Source organism: Anomaloglossus baeobatrachus, chromosome 6, assembly GCF_048569485.1.
Source record: "Anomaloglossus baeobatrachus isolate aAnoBae1 chromosome 6, aAnoBae1.hap1, whole genome shotgun sequence".
Classification (NCBI taxonomy): domain Eukaryota; kingdom Metazoa; phylum Chordata; class Amphibia; order Anura; family Aromobatidae; genus Anomaloglossus; species Anomaloglossus baeobatrachus.
The window spans coordinates 351,972,269-351,992,675 of NC_134358.1; the positions used below are offsets into that span (position 1 = coordinate 351,972,269).

General features: G+C 45.7%; 1 protein-coding gene across 2 annotated transcripts in view; it reads right to left on the minus strand.

Annotated features, from left to right (window-relative positions):
• The window catches only part of SLC6A19 (solute carrier family 6 member 19), a 913,143-nt gene that overhangs the window by 611,526 nt on the left and 281,210 nt on the right, over nt 1-20,407 (minus strand). Inside the window, exon 3 of one of the 2 annotated variants that reach the window (XM_075315002.1) lies at nt 3,582-3,719. The exons of the other annotated variant lie outside the window; for it this stretch is intronic. Within the exon in view, the coding sequence (XP_075171117.1) occupies nt 3,582-3,719 (138 nt within the window). The remainder of the gene's footprint in view (nt 1-3,581; nt 3,720-20,407) is intronic. 2 annotated transcript variants of the gene reach the window in all.

Consider the following 20,407-nt stretch of genomic DNA (forward strand, 5'->3'; position numbering starts at 1 on the left):
CGCCAATGGGCATGTGCAGCAATGTGCATATGCTGCAGGGTGTGTGTTAAATGCCGTTATCAGCTGTGCTCCACCTGTGGCTGTTAAAGGCACATGGTGACTGATTAAATCAGCCTTCATCTACCAGGAAAGATACGGGCTTGGCGTGCAAGCCCACATCAAAGTCAGGAACACTATATTTGACGTAACTGTATGTTATAGGTTGTGAAAGGGTTAATTAATTATGGCTATATAGTCATCATAGTATCATAGTTTTTAAGGTTAAAGGGAGACTCTAAAGCCCGCTACACACGCTTCAATATATCTCACAATCTGTCGTTGGGGTCAAGTTGTAAGTGACGCACATCCGGCATCGTTTGTGAGGTATCTGCGTGTGACACCTACTTGCGATCAGGATTGAACGCAAAACCGTTGATCGCAAACACATCGTATCTTTCTCTAGAATTGAGTGTTTTGTTACACGAACCTAGTCAATTGTAACGTGTGACATCCCTCATATGATTTTGGTGTCTGATGCTATGTGCGCAGGTGTGCGCTCTGCACCGCAGCTTAAAAAAGGTCCGCTTCAGAGCGCAGCTGAAAAGCTGCGTTCTGAAGCGCCTCACAATGTCTGTCATTCACTAATCTCTGTCAGTCCGTCACTATCTCTGTCCCTCTCTCTCTGTCCATGTCAGTCTATCCCCCTCTCTCATATACTCACCGATCCCCGACGCTGCACGGCATTCACACTGCTCCGGCGGCTTTTAATGTTTTGAAAAAGCCGGCCGCCCATTAAACAATCTCGTATTCCCTGCCAACTGAGGTGAGTAGCGCGATCAGCTGAGCTGTCACTGAGGTTACCCGCGGCCACCGCTGGATCCAGTGACAGCGGGTAACCTCAGTGACAGCAGCTGATCGCGCGGCTGTCTTCATTTGCTGTGTGGAGGTGACCGGAGCGGCTGTGTCTGCTGCAGCTCCAGCCACCTCCATGCAGCAGAGCTGGATGCGACGCTGGAGGTCCGTGGATTACGCCGGACATGGAGGGCTTTTTGTGGCTGATTAAAGTGGTTAACCAGGGTATATGTTTGTGTTTTTTATTTCTAATAAAGGATTTTTTCGGGTGTGTGTGTTTATTTACTGTTTATTTACAGATTAATCATGGAAGGTGTCTCATAGACGCCTGACATGATTAATCTAGGACTTATTGGCAGCTATGGGCTGCCAATAACTTCTTATTACCCCGATTTGCCAACGCACCAGGGCAAATCGGGAAGAGCCGGGTACAGTCCCAGAACTGTCGCATCTAATGTATGCGGCAATTCTGGGCGGCTGTTGGCTGATATTGTTAGGCTGGGGGGCTCCCCATAACGTGGAGCTCCCCATCCTGAGAATACCAGCCTTCAGCCGTATGGCTTTATCTGGCTGGTTTTAAAATTGGGGGGTACCGCACGCCATTTTTTTTAATTATTTCATTATTTATTTCCCTACACAGTATAGACACGCCCACCGGCTGCTGTGATTGGGTGCAGTGTGACACCTGTCACTCAGCGTGGGGGCGTGTCTCACTGTAACCAATCATAGGCGCCGGTGGGCGGGGAAAGCAGGGAATACGAGATTGTTTAATGGGCGGCCTTCTTTTTCAAAACAGTAAAAGCCGCCGGAGCAGTGTGAACGCCGTGCAGTGCCAGGGATCGGGGATTGGTGAGTATGAGAGAGGGCTGCTAACTTCAGTCACTTAGGAGATTAGCGGTCACCGGTGAGCCCTTCACAGGTGACCGCTAATCAGGGCGCGACACAGACAGAGTCGCAGCATGACAATGAAGTCGGGTGAAGTTCACCCGAGTTCATTCTGACAGTGCGGCTCTGTCTGTGTCTGCTGTCATCTGCCATTCAGCTCTGCTGCATGGCTGTCTGTGTCTGCTGTCAGCGGCCATGTAGCAGAGCTGAATGGCAGATGACATAGTAAAAACGCATCCCTACACATTACACACGCTTGGCAAGTCAATAAATAAAAAAAAAAAAAAAGGTGCCCAATGCATACGTCACAGAACACATGATCTAAAGGATCGCACACAAAATTGATCAATTTAACATAGACTACTAACGCTCGTGTGACAGCAAATGAACGACCTACGTGCAATCTCATAAGATCCCGTATGCAAACTGGGCGTGTCACATCGCAAATGCGATTGTACAACTAATTGCAACGTGTAAAGTGGGCTTAAATCCATCTAGTTCAACCCGTAGCCTAACATGTTGATCCAGAGGAAGGCAAAAAAAACCCCAATGTGGCAAACAAGTTCCAATGGGGAAAAAATTTCCTTCCTGACTCCACATCCGCCAATCAGACTAGTTCCCTGGATCAATACCCTGTCATAAAATCTAATATACATAACTGGTAATATTACATTTTTCAAGAAAGGCATCCAGGCTCTGCTTAAATGTTAGTAGTGAATCACTCATTACAACATCATGCGGCAGAAAGTTCCATAGTCTCACTGCTCGTACAATAAAGAATCCTCGCCTGTGATTATGATTAAACCTTCTTTCCTCAAGACGTAGCGGATGCCCCCGTGTTCCAGTCGCAGGCCTAGGTGTAAAAAGATCTTTGGAAAGGTCTCTGTACTGTCCCCTCATATATTTATACATTGTGATTAGATCCCCCCTAAGCCTTCGTTTTTCCAAACTAAATAACCCCAAGTTTAATAACCTGTCTTGGTATTGCAGCCCACCCATTCCTCTAATAATCTTGGTGGCTCTTCTCTGCACCCTCTCCAGTTCAGCTATGTCCTTCTTATATATCGGTGACCAGAATTGTACACAGTATTCTAAGTGCGGTCGCACTAGTGACTTGTACAGAGGTAGAACTATATTTTTTTCATGAACCGTTATACCTCTTTTAATACATCCCATTATTTTATTAGCCCTGGCAGCAGTTGCCTGACACTGGCCCCTAAAGTGAAGTTTACCATCCACCCATACACCCAAGTCTTTTTCTGTGTCTTTTTTACCCAGTGTTCTACAATTAAGTACATAATCATAAATGTTATTTCCTCTACCCAAGTGCATGACCTTACATTTATCTACATTAAACTTCAATTGCCACTTCTCAGCCCAATCCTCCAATTTACATAAATCTCCCTGTAATATAAAATTATCCTCCTCTGTATTGATTGCCCTGCAGAGTTTAGTATCATCTGCAAATATTGAAATTCTACTCCGCATGCCCCCAACAAGGTCATTTATAAATATGATAAATAAAAATAAATTTAAATATAAATATAATAAATAGTCAATAAATGCAAAATTGTTTATCATCTTTTTGCTACTTATTTTACATTTTTTTTATTTGTCTTAACACTTATTTTGCTGTAAAGGTACTACTAGTTTACCATGTAAAATGTGCTCCTACAGCTACCGTGAGTTCCACTGGCTAGTGATGGGATCTGAGTCAATCATATCTGTAGAATAACATAGAACTATACGGAATATGCAAAAATGCAAAAAAAGAAGGAAAACATTTATTTTCCTATTTACTTCAGAGCTATTGAAGCTAATAAAATGTATACTGTTTCTATAAAATGCAACAAAAAATGCTTTACCTGTTCGATTTTCATTTATTGGACATTCACTCCATGGCAAAGGTTCTTGGAAAGAGTTGAAGAAGTACCACATTACCCACGCGATAATGGTGTTGTAATACAAGCCAACAAGGAAAGATACCAACATAGATGCCACACCTATAAAGTAAATTAATGTTAAGCACTTTTTAACAAAACTAAAATTCTCAACTACAATGGCTGAAATGAAATATATTCTACCATTGGTTAAAATGTAGACAAGTGATATGCAAGGGATTATGAGTGCTTCTGAATCAATTATGTCCAGGAATATGGATGACGTTTATCTGCCAGCACAGTGATCTGTCAAGTTACACATTCTATTATACTGTATGGAGGTTAGGATAAAGGAGGTATGAGGAGCAGAGAAAAAAAACAGGAAGAGGAACACTTAGAAAGATTATGCTGCGCTTTCTAACAGGCATTTTAGCTCACCCCAATTTTGTATTCATTGCTCAGTATTTTTTATTTATTTTGTGGGCTGGCCCCATTATGCCCAGTATCACGTTTTGAACAGTATTTGCACCCTGAATGCAGATAAGATGAAAACAATCATGGAAAAGGGACCCATCAACTCCCTAATCCATCACTTACGCCATGTGTCGAAGCTCTGAGTCTCAGTGTGCGATCATGTCACTACATCGTGCTTGCTATGCTGAGCTTCAGAACACACTGTAAAGATTGTAGCAGTAGGGGAATGGGGAAATATGAGTTTCCTTTTATTTTTGTTAAATGACAACTTGTATGGGACCGTCATTCTTTTTTGGGAGATATATTGTTGGACTATCAAACCGTGTGGAGATTTTTCAGGGCCATTAACTGTATGTGGGAGCAATCAAACTGTGGTGGAGCAGTGTAGAACAAAACTACTGTGTATGTGTAGGTAAGGGCAAGGAGGAGCTGTAGGGCCATTACACTGTGTGGACGGCTGTGTAGGGTACATTCTACTGGGTGTAGAACTGTGTTGTGGACGTTATGGTGTGTGGAGGGCTGTGGGGGAGCTATTATATTTTATTTAGGGCCCTATTATTCCCATTACTATTAATTAAATAAACTTTTTACAAACTAACTTCCTTCTCTTATCCACAGCTCTTCCCACATAGCACAACCGTTTAATTACACAATCAATGAATTTCCCCATCACCTTTCTATGTTTAAGCCCATTATTTCACTTATTCTTTTTCTTCTGCTTTCAATTTTACAGTATATGTTTAGTGCTAAACATGTACACTTGATATACAATTTTTCATACACCATTTTTAACCCTTTCCACTGGTATACTGTATATGATTTCTATTTACTGAAGTTACACAAATACCATTTAATTTTCACTATTTTTTTTTTTGTGAATTATTGTAATAACACACACATGCATTTTTTTATAAAATACTTTTTACATTCTTTCTACATAACTCTATTTTAAATATAATTTTATGAGTTTAACACTGCTATTTGATCTTTCAAAACACAGGTCTTTTCAAGTTTCCTGAACAGCGCATGCTGCAAGTGTTCTTTTCTGCACATATTTCATGGCCATGGGTTGGTTCTGGTCCCCTTTAGTGATTCCAAACTATTTAAAAAAAAAAAAATTATTTTCCTTGCCTTCACCATTTTTCTGTTTTTTTCTATCTAGTCATTTTTTAGTTTTCTTTTTGTTTTTCTAATTTTTACATAAATTAAACTAGGATAGTTTTATTTGTATAACATACTATGTACACCCTTAGGCTATGTGTCCACGGGAGAATGTAGCTGCGGATTTTTCTGCACCAAAATCCGCAGCTTTCCCGCAAAATCCGCACCTTTTCAAAGGTGCGGATTTGCCGCGGAATTGCCGCGGATTTGATGCGGATTTTGGTGCAGATTTTTTTTCCCCAATTTTAAAGGCAAAATCCGGATGAAAATCCGCAACAATAATTGACATGTTGCAGATTTTTCCAGATCAAAATCCGAACGAAATCCGCTGCGGAAAAATCCGCAGCGTGGACACAGCATTTCCAAAATGCCATAGAAATGGCTGGGAAGTGCCTGAGCTGCAGATTTTCGGGAAATCCGCGGCTTTTCCGCGAGAAATCCGCGGCAAAATCCGCGCATTTTCCGCAGCGTGGGCACATAGACTAAGCGCCTCCTTTTGAACTCACGCACTCACTGTCATGTGTCTTCCTTGGTGCCCTTTTTTGAAAACCTGCTGCTATTTATAGATCACATTACTGTTGTAACCTGTTATATTGGTGCATGCATTTCTGACTGACGTATGGTTTCTGGGATCCCCGGAAGCCACACGGAAGCACTTTGGTATGGCTTCCATCTATCGGTGCACCTGCAGTCTATGTTGCACTGCCCTGGCCTGCCCCGCATTACTCACACAGCAGTGTGCAAGCAGCTGCGGGGACAATGAGCGCCAAAATTAGGAGGTTAGCTCAGATCATTACCTGCTGTGATGATCTCTGCTGAACTCGTGATGTCAGCACTCGTCACTGACTTTCATGATGGTGGGTTCTCAGATCAAGTCTTGCAGGTGGCCCGAGACTGTGACTAGCGGTGATGTCACAGGCTCACGCGATACTTCGCGTGAGAATGCGGCTGCCATGGAACTCAGTGACGAGTGCTGACGTCACGAGTTCAGCAGACTTCACTCCAGGTAATGAATTTAGCTAACCTCATGATGTCAGAGCTTGTCATGATCTGCGGTGACCTGGCCTGACCTAATGATGTTAGCTCAGGTCACTGCACTGCTCTGCCAGCCAATGGGGAACAATCTGTTCTTTGTTGACTGGAACAGTGAGTATGGATCATCATGGGACCCCTTTATTGGATTACGCCGGACCCAGATTTGTTCTATCTTTCAATAAATTGGTGAAAGGGGGAATGTGTTGGGGAGTGTTTTTTCAAATAAAATTTTTTGTTGTCTATTTTTTTTATTACTGATTGGTTTAGTGATGTCGGGTAACTGATAGACGCCGTGCCTTCACTAACACTAGGGCTTGATGCCAGGTGACATTACACAGCTGGTATCAACCCCATATATTACCCAGTTTGCCACTGCACCAGGGCAATGGGATAAGCTGGGGCGAAGCACCAGGATTGGTGCATCTAATAGATGTGCCACTTCTGGAGTGGCTGCGGCCTGCTATTTTTAGGTTGGGGAGGGTCCAATAACCGTGGACCTCCCAAGTCTGAGAATACCAGACTACAGCTGTCTGCTTTACCTTGGCTGGTAATCCAATTTTGGGGGGACTCCACGTTTTTTGTTTTAAATTATTTATTTAATTTAGTTAAAAATAACAGTGTGGGGTGCCTTCTGTGTTGGATTACCAGTCAAGGTAGAGCTGCCAGCCAAGGTCTGCATACTGCCGCTGACTGCTTCACCTTAGCTGGCTACGAAAAATAGGGGGACACCACATCATTTGGGGAAAATAATGAATTTGTGGCTAAAAACAGGGCTAAACACCCTTTAGTACCCCATGAAAGGTGCTGCACTTTTTCCCCTGAAGAAGATAAGAAAATCGTCATTGAAACGTACGTTGGGCTGGTTTGAGGGTTGCCTTGAGACCTTAATGGTTACCATTAGTGATGAGCGAGTACTAAAAAGCTCGGGTGCTCGAGGCTCGGGCCGAGCATCCCAAGATACTCGTGTACTCGGCCCGAGCACCGAGCCCAATGTTATCCTATGGGAGACCCGAATATTTTTATGAAATGACCCCCGGCAGCATGTAGAAACCCTAAAAATGTCACAAAAGTCTCAGAAGAGTGCTCAAATGATATGGCAACAGCATGGGGAAGACCCCATGAAAGGCACTAAAGGATGCAAGATTACAAAATGCAGGGGAGTGGGAGATTATATATGTTTTTCTTATCTATCTATTTATTTATTTATCCATCCAGCTATCTATCCAGCTATCTATCTTTCTATCTTTTGACTATATGTAACCCTTCTGTTTTTTTCCGGTCCGCAAAGAAAACCCCAGGAAGCCACACGGATGTAAAACGAACCGTACACGGAACGGAATGGATGAGGTTGTCACACGGATGTTACACGGATACATATGAGGAAAACCAGGACCAATTGTTATGACCCACAAAAAAGGGACGATCTTTGAACCTGTGTACCTTAAGGATGTCACAGTATTACAACACTTTTACAGATGCACAAGAACACCTAGCAAACCTAAGCTAAATAGCGTTTTACAGGCCAAAAAGGTTAAGAAACAGTTTTTCCTGCATAATCACTTCAATATAAGGCTAAATAAACTGGAGAAAAAAAAAATGTCCCTTTTAGCGTTTTTTCACACGTAGTGTTTTGCCTTTTTTTTTACTTTTACAATTGGGAGGGCAATGACTTATACATTTTATAGGTCCTTCTGTCATATATAATTTCTAGTTAGCTATTTCCCAGCACTTTACAAGGCCAACTAGAACGTACCCGTTGGTATGTTGATCTTTGACCTGAGGGACCTCAAGTGGTCCTGTAACAAGCGTTTTGGAGGGACTGCTGTTACTTCTACATTTGTGCAGTCCTTCCCTCATTGAGACTCAGAAAGTGGAACACATATTTCATAGCAGTTTACAATGTGCCCATTGTGGTGGTGGGCTTTACCGTCCTCGACCGTGATGTAATTCTGAGTCCCTAAATTTGTTCTCCGGGATCGGCGCCTCCTCTTTTGGCCATCTTGATCCTCCTCCTTCTGAAGCCTGTGTGCATTATGTGTCCTATGTCATACACACAGGCCGATATTGAGTGCACAGGCACACTTTGATCTGCCCTGAGCTGGGCAGATCAAAGTATTGTAGTGCGCCAGCAAGGGACCGGCGAGTGTGTATGACGTAGGATGCGTCATGCACACAAGCTTCATAAGGAGGTTGAAGATGGCCGAAAGAGGAGGCGCCGGCACTGGACAGTGGAGGCACCCATATGGCCCAACTCCACCGTAACGCGACTGTTAGGTGAGTATTATAAAGTATTTTTTGTGTTCTACATAGCGACCTGGCTCTTATATACAGCATATTAGAATGCTGTATATAAGAACCCAGTGGTGGTGTCCACAGCTTATAGACCAAAAAACTGGTGACAGGTTCCCTTTAAGGTGTCAGGAAACCTGACTTTGGTGAGGGTCCTGAGGTGGGTGGGGCAGTAACATTTATTTAGGCCTTGTCTATATATTTGGGAGGGGCATCCCTCCATGAGACTCTGATAATGCTTTACATATGCCATTGCAGTTTACAATTCGCCCATTGTGGCATTGGGCTTTACCCACCTCTTCCTCCTCTTTCATGTCATTCTACGACCTTCTATTCAAGTTTTCAGAGGGCCATCAGTTGTTCATCAACTGTCATTGCGAGTTTCTATCGAATATGTTTCCCCTATCTCAGTCACAATGTGAGACAACCCGTGACAAGGGTCTCCAATGACAAATATGAGTTTGATAAGACTACTGTCCTGGTTTGTCCAATGCACAATGTGCATTGTTTAAAAAAGCTCTATGGCCTGAGTCATGGTTGATGCAGGGAGTCACCATCCCAAGTGCCTCTGATGATTAATAGTAGTTAGGCTGGAGGATGAGTACTGTCCTGGTTTGTCCACTGTACAATGTGTATATTATTTACAAAAATTAGCCCAATGGGTTGAGTCATGGTTGACAAAGGGAGTCACCATCACAAGGGCCTCCGATGACAAATAGTAGTTAGGCTGGAGTAGGAGTACTGTCCTGGTTTATCCACCACTGCTTAATGTGCGTAGTATTTACAATAATTAGCCCTATGGGCTGAGTTATGGTTGACGCAGGAAGGAAACTGCTATGTATGGGAAGGGGTAGACATTAACAGCAATATTTAAAATCAACATTTTGGGGGAATTTAGTTTGGCCTTTTTCATCTAGAGGGATTAGAAACTGTAGATGAATCCAGTCCTTGTTGAATTTAATTAGAGTAAGTCTGTCAGCATTTTCTGTGGTGAGGCATGTGCGCCTATCAGTGATGTTTGCCCCAGCACAACTGGAAACACACTGATGTTACACTAGCAGCCGGGCAAGCCAGCACCTCCAAGCCATATAAGAAGGGGTCAGGCCTTGGACACCCAATATTTAAAGGGAACTGAAGCATCAGAAAGGAAGCAGGTATGGTCACTTACGTACCCTTTGATCATATTGTGCAACTTCTCCTTCCTTGGCATTGTTACAGGCACAGATAGCCCTTGGTGATGACCTGGTTTATTGAAAATGGCCCAGTTTACGCACACTTTTTCCTCACCTCTGTTGGACCTGGTGTTGCTGTCTCTCCCCATTAGTCCTGGGTGTTGAAAAGAGTCTGTAACACTGCCGCCAGCGTTGTCTGAGAGTAATATTTTTCATCAACTTATCTACAATGACCCTCTTGAAGGATTCCATTGTGCAACCCTTTGGTGACTCCAAAAGCAGAGAAGGAGATTTCTCCTTGTACCGTGGGTCCAAAAAGGTGGCCAGCCAGTATAGGTTGTTGGATAAAATGTGTATCAGGCGAGGATCTTGCCACAGACACACATGAACTGTGCCATGTGGGCTAAGCTGCAAACAGGCAAAGGTTCTGTGTCCCCACCAGGAGGAACAATATCCATCCTCTCCTCACGCTGACTCGCCTACTCCACCTCCTTCTCTCCAACCCATTAATGCTGGACAGAAATGACGCTGGGGTATACAGTTCCCTGTGTAGCATTGGGAGACGCCTGGGTAGCAGAGAAAAACATGTCTTCTTCCACCTCCTCCTCCTCATCATCACCCAATGTTGCCTCAGAATATTGGCTTAGCTGGGTAATATCATCATCCATTGGGAAATCTGGCTCTATAAGCACATGCTGGGCACTCAAAGCTTCCTATTTAAGATTATTAGGGAAAAGAGGAACGACAAGCTTTTAAAGTGCAAAAATGTGACAGGTTTTTATTAAGACAGCTGACATTTCATTACAAGGTTAAAAACACTTAAGAACAGAGACCATAATTAAAAGTAACAATGTCCTGTTTCCCCCCCCATATCCCACCACACATGTATATATCTGTAAACATAGACATGGAAAATGTGGTGGCTATATCGGGGCACAAAAACCAAATTAACACATATACAATTCAGTGTTAAAGCCAAATTACGCTGGTAGATGTTAAAAAAGTGCCCAGATGAATGGTTAGGGGAATCATCACACTGGATGAGGAGGGGGACATGGAGCCAAAGATGACCGGCTCTAGATGGTAACCATTAAGGTCTCAAGGCAACCCTCAAACCAGCCCAACGTACGTTTCAATGATGATTTTCTTATCTTCTTCAGGGAAAAAGGTGCTGCACCTAATGATGTTAGCTCAGGTCACTGCACTGCTCTGCCAGCCAATGGGGAACAATCTGTTCTTTGTTGACTGGAACAGTGAGTATGGATTATCATGGGACCCCTTTATTGGATTACGCTGGACCCAGATTTGTTCTATCTTTCAATAAATTGGTGAAAGGGGGAATGTGTTGGGGAGTGTTTTTTCAAATAAACTTTTTTGTTGTCTATTTTTTTTATTACTGATTGGTTTAGTTATGTCGGGTAACTGATAGACGCCGTGCCTTCACTAACACTAGGGCTTGATGCCAGGTGACATTACACAGCTGGTATCAACCCCATATATTACCCAGTTTGCCACTGCACCAGGGCAATGGGATAAGCTGGGGCGAAGCACCAGGATTGGTGCATCTAATAGATGTGCCACTTCTGGAGTGGCTGCGGCCTGCTATTTTTAGGTTGGGGAGGGTCCAATAACCGTGGACCTCCCAAGTCTGAGAATACCAGACTACAGCTGTCTGCTTTACCTTGACTGGTAATCCAATTTTGGGGGGACTCCACGTTTTTTGTTTTAAATTATTTATTTAATTTAATTAAAAATAACAGTGTGGGGTGCCTTCTGTGTTGGATTACCAGTCAAGGTAGAGCTGCCAGCCAAGGTCTGCATACTGCCGCTGACTGCTTCACCTTAGCTGGCTACAAAAAATAGGGGGACACCACATCATTTTGGGGAAAATAATGAATTTGTGGCTAAAAACAGGGCTAAACACCCTTTAGTATCCCATGAAAGGTGCTGCACTTTTTCCCCTGAAGAAGATAAGAAAATCGTCATTGAAACGTACGTTGGGCTGGTTTGAGGGTTGCCTTGAGACCTTAATGGTTACCATTAGTGATGAGCGAGTACTAAAAAGCTCGGGTGCTCGAGGCTCGGGCCGAGCATCCCAAGATACTCGTGTACTCGGCCCGAGCACCGAGCCCAATGTTATCCTATGGGAGACCCGAATATTTTTATGAAATGACCCCCGGCAGCATGTAGAAACCCTAAAAATGTCACAAAAGTCTCAGAAGAGTGCTCAAATGATATGGCAACAGCATGGGGAAGACCCCTTGAAGCATTTATCACTCAAAAGTCACAGCTGTGAACAATTTTGTCTGCGTTTTACGCCATTTTTACGGACTCACCAGAAAACCTTCCAAAATGACACCAAAATGAATTTTCATGGCGGAAATGTTAAGGGCACATACCCAATAGTGAGATAGAGCTGGTGTATGTTACTTTTGGAGATTACATGAAAGATTTTACGTGAAAACATTGTGTGGCACTTCGATGTCCCTGAGAAGAGACGTACATGAAGGCCTCTTGAGTCTAATGTGCCCATTTTGAGGAAGTGGGTCTATTGTAGTATAGCCCTTTGGCAGGGCAGCCAAAAATTGGGAGGCTCCACATTGTCCCTGGATAGAGATGTGCATGAGGGCCTGTAACCCTGAAGTGCCCATTGTAAGGAAGTGGGTCTATTGTAGTATAGCCCTTTGGCAGGGAAGCCAAAAATTGGGAGGCTCCACGTTGTCTCTGGATAGAGACGTGCATGATGGCCTGTAAACCTGAAGTGTCCATTGTCAGGAAGTGGGTCTATTGTAGTATAGCCCTTAGGCAGGGCAGCCAAAAATTGGGAGGCTCCACATTGTCCCTGGATAGAGACGTGCATGAGGGCCTGTAAATCTGAAGTGTCCTTTGTCAGGAAGTGGGTCTATTGTAGTATAGCCCTTAGGCAGGGCAGCCAAAAATTGGGAGGCTCCACATTGTCCCTGGATAGAGACGTGCATGAGGGCCTGTAAACCTGAAGTGTCCATTGTCAGGAAGTGGGTCTATTGTAGTATAGCCCTTAGGCAGGGCAGCCAAAAATTGGGAGGCTCCACATTGTCCCTGGATAGAGACGTGCATGAGGGCCTGTAAACCTGAAGTGTCCATTGTCAGGAAGTGGGTCTATTGTAGTATAGCCCTTAGGCAGGGCAGCCAAAAATTGGGAGGCTCCACATTGTCCCTGGATAGAGACGTGCATGAGGGCCTCAAAACATTGTTCCCATTGCAAAGGAGCGGGTCTCTTGTCGTTGTAATGTCCATTCTGAAAGAATGGGCGAAAAAATTTACCACTGGGGGTATACCTGAAACAAAGGCCTAACTATTGTAACGGTCATCATGGTGGCGCATGAGGAGAAGGAGGAGCAGTCCAGCGATTATCAAAAGTCCAGAAGTGTGTACCCATGGGTGAGTGGAGGTACATGGCAAATTCCCGTTACAAACTTTAAATTCCGCTCTCATTTGCTGGTGGTGTGGTGAAGTCTGGCCCAATCCAACCCTTGTTCATCTTGATCAGAGTCAGCCTGTCAGCATTTTCAGTTGACAGGCGGGTGCGTTTATCTGTAATGATTCCACCTGCGGCACTAAAAACTCGCTCTGACAAAACGCTAGCGGCAGGGCAGGCCAGGACTTCCAAGGCGTAGAGAGCCAATTCATGCCACGTGTCCACCTTGGATACCCAATAATTGTAAGGCACAGAGGAATGTCGGAGTACAGTTGTTCGATCTGCAAGGTACTCCTTGAGCATCTGGGCAAACTTAGGATTTCTTGTGGCACTACCCTGCACCTCAGGGGCTGTGGTACGTGAGGGGCTGAGAAAACTGTCCCACATCTTAAAGACTGTTCCCCTACCTCTGGTGGATTGGACTTGTGCCGCTCTCGGCTGAATGCCTTGGTTGTCCACTGATTCCTGACCTATGTCGCTAGCGTTTTGCGAGGGGAATGCTTTGCCTACTTCCGTGACTATGTCCTTCCGGAACTGCTGCATTTTGGCTGACCTCTCCGCCTCGGGAATAAGAGACATAAAGTTCTCCTTGTAGCGTGGGTCTAACAGTGTTACCAACCAGTAATGATTGTCGGCCAAGATGTTCTTAACGCGAGGGTCACGAGACAGGCAGCTTACCATAAAGTCAGCCATGTGCGCCAGACTCTTAACAGCCAGTACTTCAGTATCCTGACCAACACGATGACTGAACATGCTGTCCTCCTCCTCCTCCTCCTCATCTACCCTGTCCTCTGGCCAGCCACGCTGAACCGAGGATATGACTGGTGTGCATGTCATATCCTCAATTTGGCCGGAGAGTTCCTCCATGTCTTCATCCTCCTCCTCGTCATAGTCCTCCACTGCACTCCACTGTTGTGATGAGACGAGGCTGGGCTGTGTGTTATCACCCACACCCACTACTGTTTCTTGCTCCAACTCATCGCGCTCCGCCTGCAATGCATCATGTTTGTTTTTGAGCAGAGACCGTTTTAGAAGGCAGAGAAGCGGTATGGTGACGCTAATAATGGCGTCCTCACCACTCACCATCTTGGTGGAGTCCTCAAAGTTTTGGAGGATGGTACATAGGTCGGACATCCATCTCCACTCCTCAGGTGTTATGTGTGGAGTTTGACCCATTTCCCGACGGCTTAGGTGATGCAGGTACTCAACAACTGCCCTCTTCTGCTCACATATCCTGACCAACATGTGCAGAGTTGAATTCCAACGCGTGGGGACATCACACACCAGTCTGTGAGCCGGAAGATGCAAACGGTGCTGAAAGACGGCAAGGCCGGCTGAAGCAGTAGGTGACTTTCGAAAATGTGCAGACAGGCGGCGAACTTTTACCAGCAGATCAGACAGCTCTGGGTATGACTTTAGAAACCGCTGAACCACGAGGTTGAGCACATGGGCCACGCATGGAACATGTGTCAGCTGGCCTCGCCTCAAAGCCGCCACCAGGTTCCGGCCATTGTCACACACGACCTTTCCTGGCTTTAGGTTCAGAGGTGTGAGCCAGTGATCTGCCTGCTGTTTCAGAGCTGTCCACACCTCTTCTGCATTGTGGGGTTTGTCACCTATGCAGATTAGCTTCAGCACAGCCTGTTGCCGCTTCGCCGAGGCAGTGCTGCAGTGCTTCCAGCTTGGGACTGGTGTGGAGGGTAAAGTGGATGAGGATGCGCAGGAGGAGGAGGAGGCTGAAGAGCATGACATTCCGGAGCTGTAGAGTGTGGGTGAAACCCTGACTGAGGTAGGGCCTGCAAACCTTGGTGTGGGAAGGACGTGTTCCGTCCCTTGCTCAGACTGGGTCCCAGCTTCCACAATATTAACCCAGTGTGCCGTCAACGAGATGTAGCGGCCTTGCCCACAAGCACTTGTCCACGTGTCTGTGGTTAGGTGGACTTTGGGTGAAACAGCGTTGTTCAGGGCACGTGTGATGTTTTGTGACACGTGATTATGCAATGCGGGGACGGCACACCGGGAGAAATAGTGGCGGCTGGGGACCGAGTAACGTGGGACAGCTGCCGCCATCAGGTCGCGGAATGCTTCTGTCTCCACCAGCCTAAAAGGCAACATTTCCAGCGCAAGCAGTCGCGAAATGTTAGCATTTAGAACTGTGGCATGTGGGGCGTTGGCAGTGTATTTGCGCCTGCGTTCAAAGGTTTGCTGAATGGATAACTGAACGCTGCGCTGGGACAAGGACGTGCTTGATGATGGTGTTATTTCTGTGTAGGCAACTGCAGGTGCAGGACCGGAGGAGGCTTGTTCGCAGGCAGCATGGACAGGGGATTGGCTCGCATGCACAATAAACGAAGACGTAGCAGTGACATCAGCAAGTACTGCTCCTCGACTCTGTTGTACTTCCAACAAAGTCGGGTGCTTGGCTGACATGTGCCTGATCATGCTGGTGGTGGTCAGGCTGCTAGTTTTGGTACCGCTGCTGATGCTGGCACGGCAGGTGTTGCAAATGGCCTTTTTAGAATTATCTGGAGCCAACTTAAAAAACTGCCAGACTCGGGAAGACCTAACATTTGTACAGGCACCTTGTGTCGTGTTGTTGTTCCGGGGAACGGTTGCCTGACTTCTGCCTGGAGCCACCACCCTGCTTCTTACTGCCTGTTGGGATGCTACGCCTCCCTCCCCCTGTGCACTGCTGTCCTCGCTCTGCATATCCTCCTGCCAGGTTGGGTCAGTTACTGGATCATCCACCACGTCGTCTTCCTCTTCCACACCCTGCTCCTCCTCCTGACTAGAGATGAGCGAACCGGTCCCGGTTCGGCTCGAGGTCGGTTCGCCGAACGGAGGTCCCGTTCGAGTTCGGCTCGTCGAACGTTCGACGAACCGAACTCGAACCGCATAGGAAACAATGGCAGGCAATCACAAACACAGAAAAACACCTAGAAAACACCCTCAAAGGTGTCCAAAAGGTGACAAACAACTCATAACACAACACAAACACATGGGAAAGTGACAAGGACATATACTTATGCAAAAACAAAAGAGCTGGACAAAGAAAAAGAGGAGGAGACACAGATATAGGCATGGCACGCCCTTCTAAAGTCATGTAAAACACTGCAAGGTGACTCCAAGCGGAGTCTCCCTTTTTTCCAAAAATTGGGCCCCACACACACCCACCCCTTCAGTGGCAGCAGTTGTGCCACAGTTGTACACTTCACAGCTAGATTTGCATCAAGCACATTCAAAAATACGCTATTCTTAACCGTCCCCAGGATGACACCAGGGTAGGTAGGAAAGTCTTTCCTGATCCCAGCTCTGTTCATCTTGGCTTCTTTTAAAAACAATGTAAGCAAGGGTTACTCCAAGCGGAGTCTCCCTTTTTTCCAAAAATTGGGCCACACAGACACCCACCCCATCAGTGGCAGCACTTGGGCCCTAGTTGCAAACAGGATGTTTTGATTTGCATCAAGCACAGTCAAAAATACGCCATAATTAACCGTCCCCAGGATGACACCAGGGTAGGTAGCAAAGTCTTTCCTGATCCCATCTCTGTTCATCTTGGCTTCTTTTAAAAACAATGTAAGCAAGGGTTACTCCAAGCGGAGTCTCCCTTTTTTCCAAAAATTGGGCCACACAGACACCCACCCCATCAGTGGCAGCACTTGGGCCCTAGTTGCAAACAGGATGTTTTGATTTGCATCAAGCACATTCAAAAATACGCCATAATTAACCGTCCCCACCATGACACCGGGGTAGGTAGATAAAGTCTTTGCTGACCCATGACTTGTTCATCTTGGCTTCTTTTAAAAACACAGCAAGCAAGGGTTACTCCAAGCGGAGTCTCCCTTTTTTTCCAAAAATTGTGCCCCACACACACCCACCCATTCAGTGGCAGCACTTGTGCCCTAGTTGTACACTTCACAGCTAGATTTGCATCAAGCACATTCAAAAATACGCCATAATTAACTGTCCCCAGGATGACACCAGGGTAGGTAGCAAAGTCTTTCCTGATCCCAGCTCTGTTCATCTTGGCTTCTTTTAAAAAACACAGCAAGCAAGGGTTACTCCAAGCGGAGTCTCCCTTTTTTCCAAAAATTGGGCCCCACACACACCCACCCCTTCAGTGGCAGCAGTTGTGCCCCAGTTGTACACTTCACAGCTAGATTTGTATCAAGCACATTCAAAAATACGCCATAATTAACCGTCCCCAGGATGACACCGGGGTAGGTAGCAAAGTCTTTCCTGATCCCATCTCTGTTCATCTTGGCTTCTTTTAAAAACAATGTAAGCAAGGGTTACTCCAAGCGGAGTCTCCCTTTTTTCCAAAAATTGGGCCACACAGACACCCACCCCATCAGTGGCAGCACTTGGGCCCTAGTTGCAAACAGGATGTTTTGATTTGCATCAAGCACATTCAAAAATACGCCATAATTAACCATCCCCAGCATGACACCGGGGTAGGCAGATAAAGTCTTTGCTGACCCATGACTTGTTCATCTTGGCTTCTTTTAAAAACAATGTAAGCAAGGGTTACTCCAAGCGGAGTCTCCTTTTTTTCCAAAAATTGTGCCCCACACACACCCACCCATTCAGTGGCAGCACTTGTGCCCTAGTTGTACACTTCACAGCTAGATTTGCATCAAGCACAGTCAAAAATACGCCATAATTAACCGTCCCCAGCATGACACCGGGGTAGGTAGATAAAGTCTTTGCTGAACCATGACTTGTTCATCTTGGCTTCTTTGAAAAACAATGTAAGCAAGGGTTACTCCAAGCGGAGTCTCCCTTTTTTTCAAAAAATTGTGCCCCACACACACCCACCCATTCAGTGGCAGCACTTGTGCCCTAGTTGCAAACAGGATGTTTTGATTTGCATCAAGCACAGTCAAAAATACGCCATAATTAACCGTCCCCAGCATGACACCGGGGTAGGTAGATAAAGTCTTTGCTGACCCATGACTTGTTCATCTTGGCTTCTTTTAAAAACAATGTAAGCAAGGGTTACTCCAAGCGGAGTCTCCCTTTTTTTCCAAAAATTGTGCCCCACACACACCCACCCATTCAGTGGCAGCACTTGTGCCCTAGTTGTACACTTCACAGCTAGATTTGCATCAAGCACATTCAAAAATACGCCATAGTTAACTGTCCCCAGGATGACACCAGGGTAGGTAGCAAAGTCTTTCCTGATCCCAGCTCTGTTCATCTTGGCTTCTTTTAAAAACACAGCAAGCAAGGGTTACTCCAAGCGGAGTCTCCCTTTTTTCCAAAAATTGGGCCCCACACACACCCACCCCTTCAGGAGCAGCAGTTGTGCCCCAGTTGTACACTTCACAGCTAGATTTGCATCAAGCACATTCAAAAATACGCCATAATTAACCGTCCCCAGGATGACACCGGGGTAGGTAGCAAAGTCTTTCCTGATCCCATCTCTGTTCATCTTGGCTTCTTTTAAAAACAATGTAAGCAAGGGTTACTCCAAGCGGAGTCTCCCTTTTTTCCAAAAATTGGGCCACACAGACACCCACCACATCAGTGGCAGCACTTGGGCCCTAGTTGCAAACAGGATGTTTTGATTTGCATCAAGCACAGTCAAAAATACGCCATAATTAACTGTCCCCAGGATGACACCAGGGTAGGTAGCAAAGTCTTTCCTGATCCCATCTCTGTTCATCTTGGCTTCTTTTAAAAACAATGTAAGCAAGGGTTACTCCAAGCGGAGTCTCCTTTTTTTCCAAAAATTGTGCCCCACACACACCCACCCATTCAGGGGCAGCACTTGTGCCCTAGTTGCAAACAGGATGTTTTGATTTGCATCAAGCACATTCAAAAATACGCCATAATTAACCGTCCCCAGGATGACACCAGGGTAGGTAGCAAAGTCTTTCCTGATCCCAGCTCTGTTCATCTTGGCTTCTTTTAAAAACAATGTAAGCAAGGGTTACTCCAAGCGGAGTCTCCCTTTTTTCCAAAAATTGGGCCACACAGACACCCACCCCATCAGTGGCAGCACTTGGGCCCTAGTTGCAAACAGGATGTTTTGATTTGCATCAAGCACATTCCAAATCCACAAGCATTTACTCTCCCCAGGATGACACAGGGGTAGTAAATTCCTTCTGGATCCATGACTTGTTCATTTTGATGAACGTCAGTCTGTCCACATTGTCACTGGACAGACGCGTGCGCTTATCTGTCAGCACACACCCAGCAGCACTGAAGACACGTTCAGAGACAACGCTGGCAGCTGGACACGACAAAATCTCCAAGGCGTAAGTTGCGAGCTCTGGCCATTTTTCTAGGTTTGAAGCCCAAAAGGAGCAAGGCTCCAGTTGCACAGTCATGGCATCGATGTTCATTTGGAGATACTCCTGTATCATCCTCTCCAGCCGTTGACTATGTGTCAGACTTGTTGTCTCTGGTGGCCTTGCAAAGGAGGGTCTAAAAAAATTATGAAAAGATTCCATAAAATTGCTGTTACCAGCACCAGATACGGTCCTACTGGTACGTGTAGACTGTTGAAGATGACGAGACCGTCCCATGTTTGTCAAGTTACAACTGGGAGATTCACTCCCTGCACCTGCACGGTTGTTTGGTGGAAAAGCGGATCTAAGATCGAGTAACAGCTTCTGCTGATACTCTTGCATACGTGCGTCCCTTTCTATGGCTGGAATTATGTCACAAAATTTGGACTTGTACCGGGGATCTAATAGTGTGGCAAGCCAGTAGTCATCATCACTTCTAATTTTGACAATACGAGGGTCATGTTGGAGGTAGTGCAACAAGAAGGCACTCATGTGTCTTGCGCAGCCATGCGGACCAAGTCCATCCTGTGTTTGTGGCATAGAGGTGCTAACCGTTCTTTCTTCCTCTGACATCTCCCCCCAACCTCTTTCAACTGAAATTTGACCAAGGTCTCCCTCATCTGCTGAGTCTTCCATGTCCATGGACAGTTCGTCCTCCATTTCTTCATGTTCTCCTGCACCTTCCTCAACATCTCGCCTGCTACCATGCGCCCTTGTTGATCCCTGTCCCCCATGCTCCCATGCCTTGCGCCTTGGTGATGATGAACGTCTGGACCTTGGTGATGTTGTTGTGTCTTGCGCATATGAATCCTCCTGTAGTTCATCCCCTTCCTGTTGTCCCACCCCCTGACTCCGAATAGTGTTTAGCGTGTGCTCCAGCATGTAAATGACTGGAATCGTCATGCTGATAATGGCATTGTCAGCGCT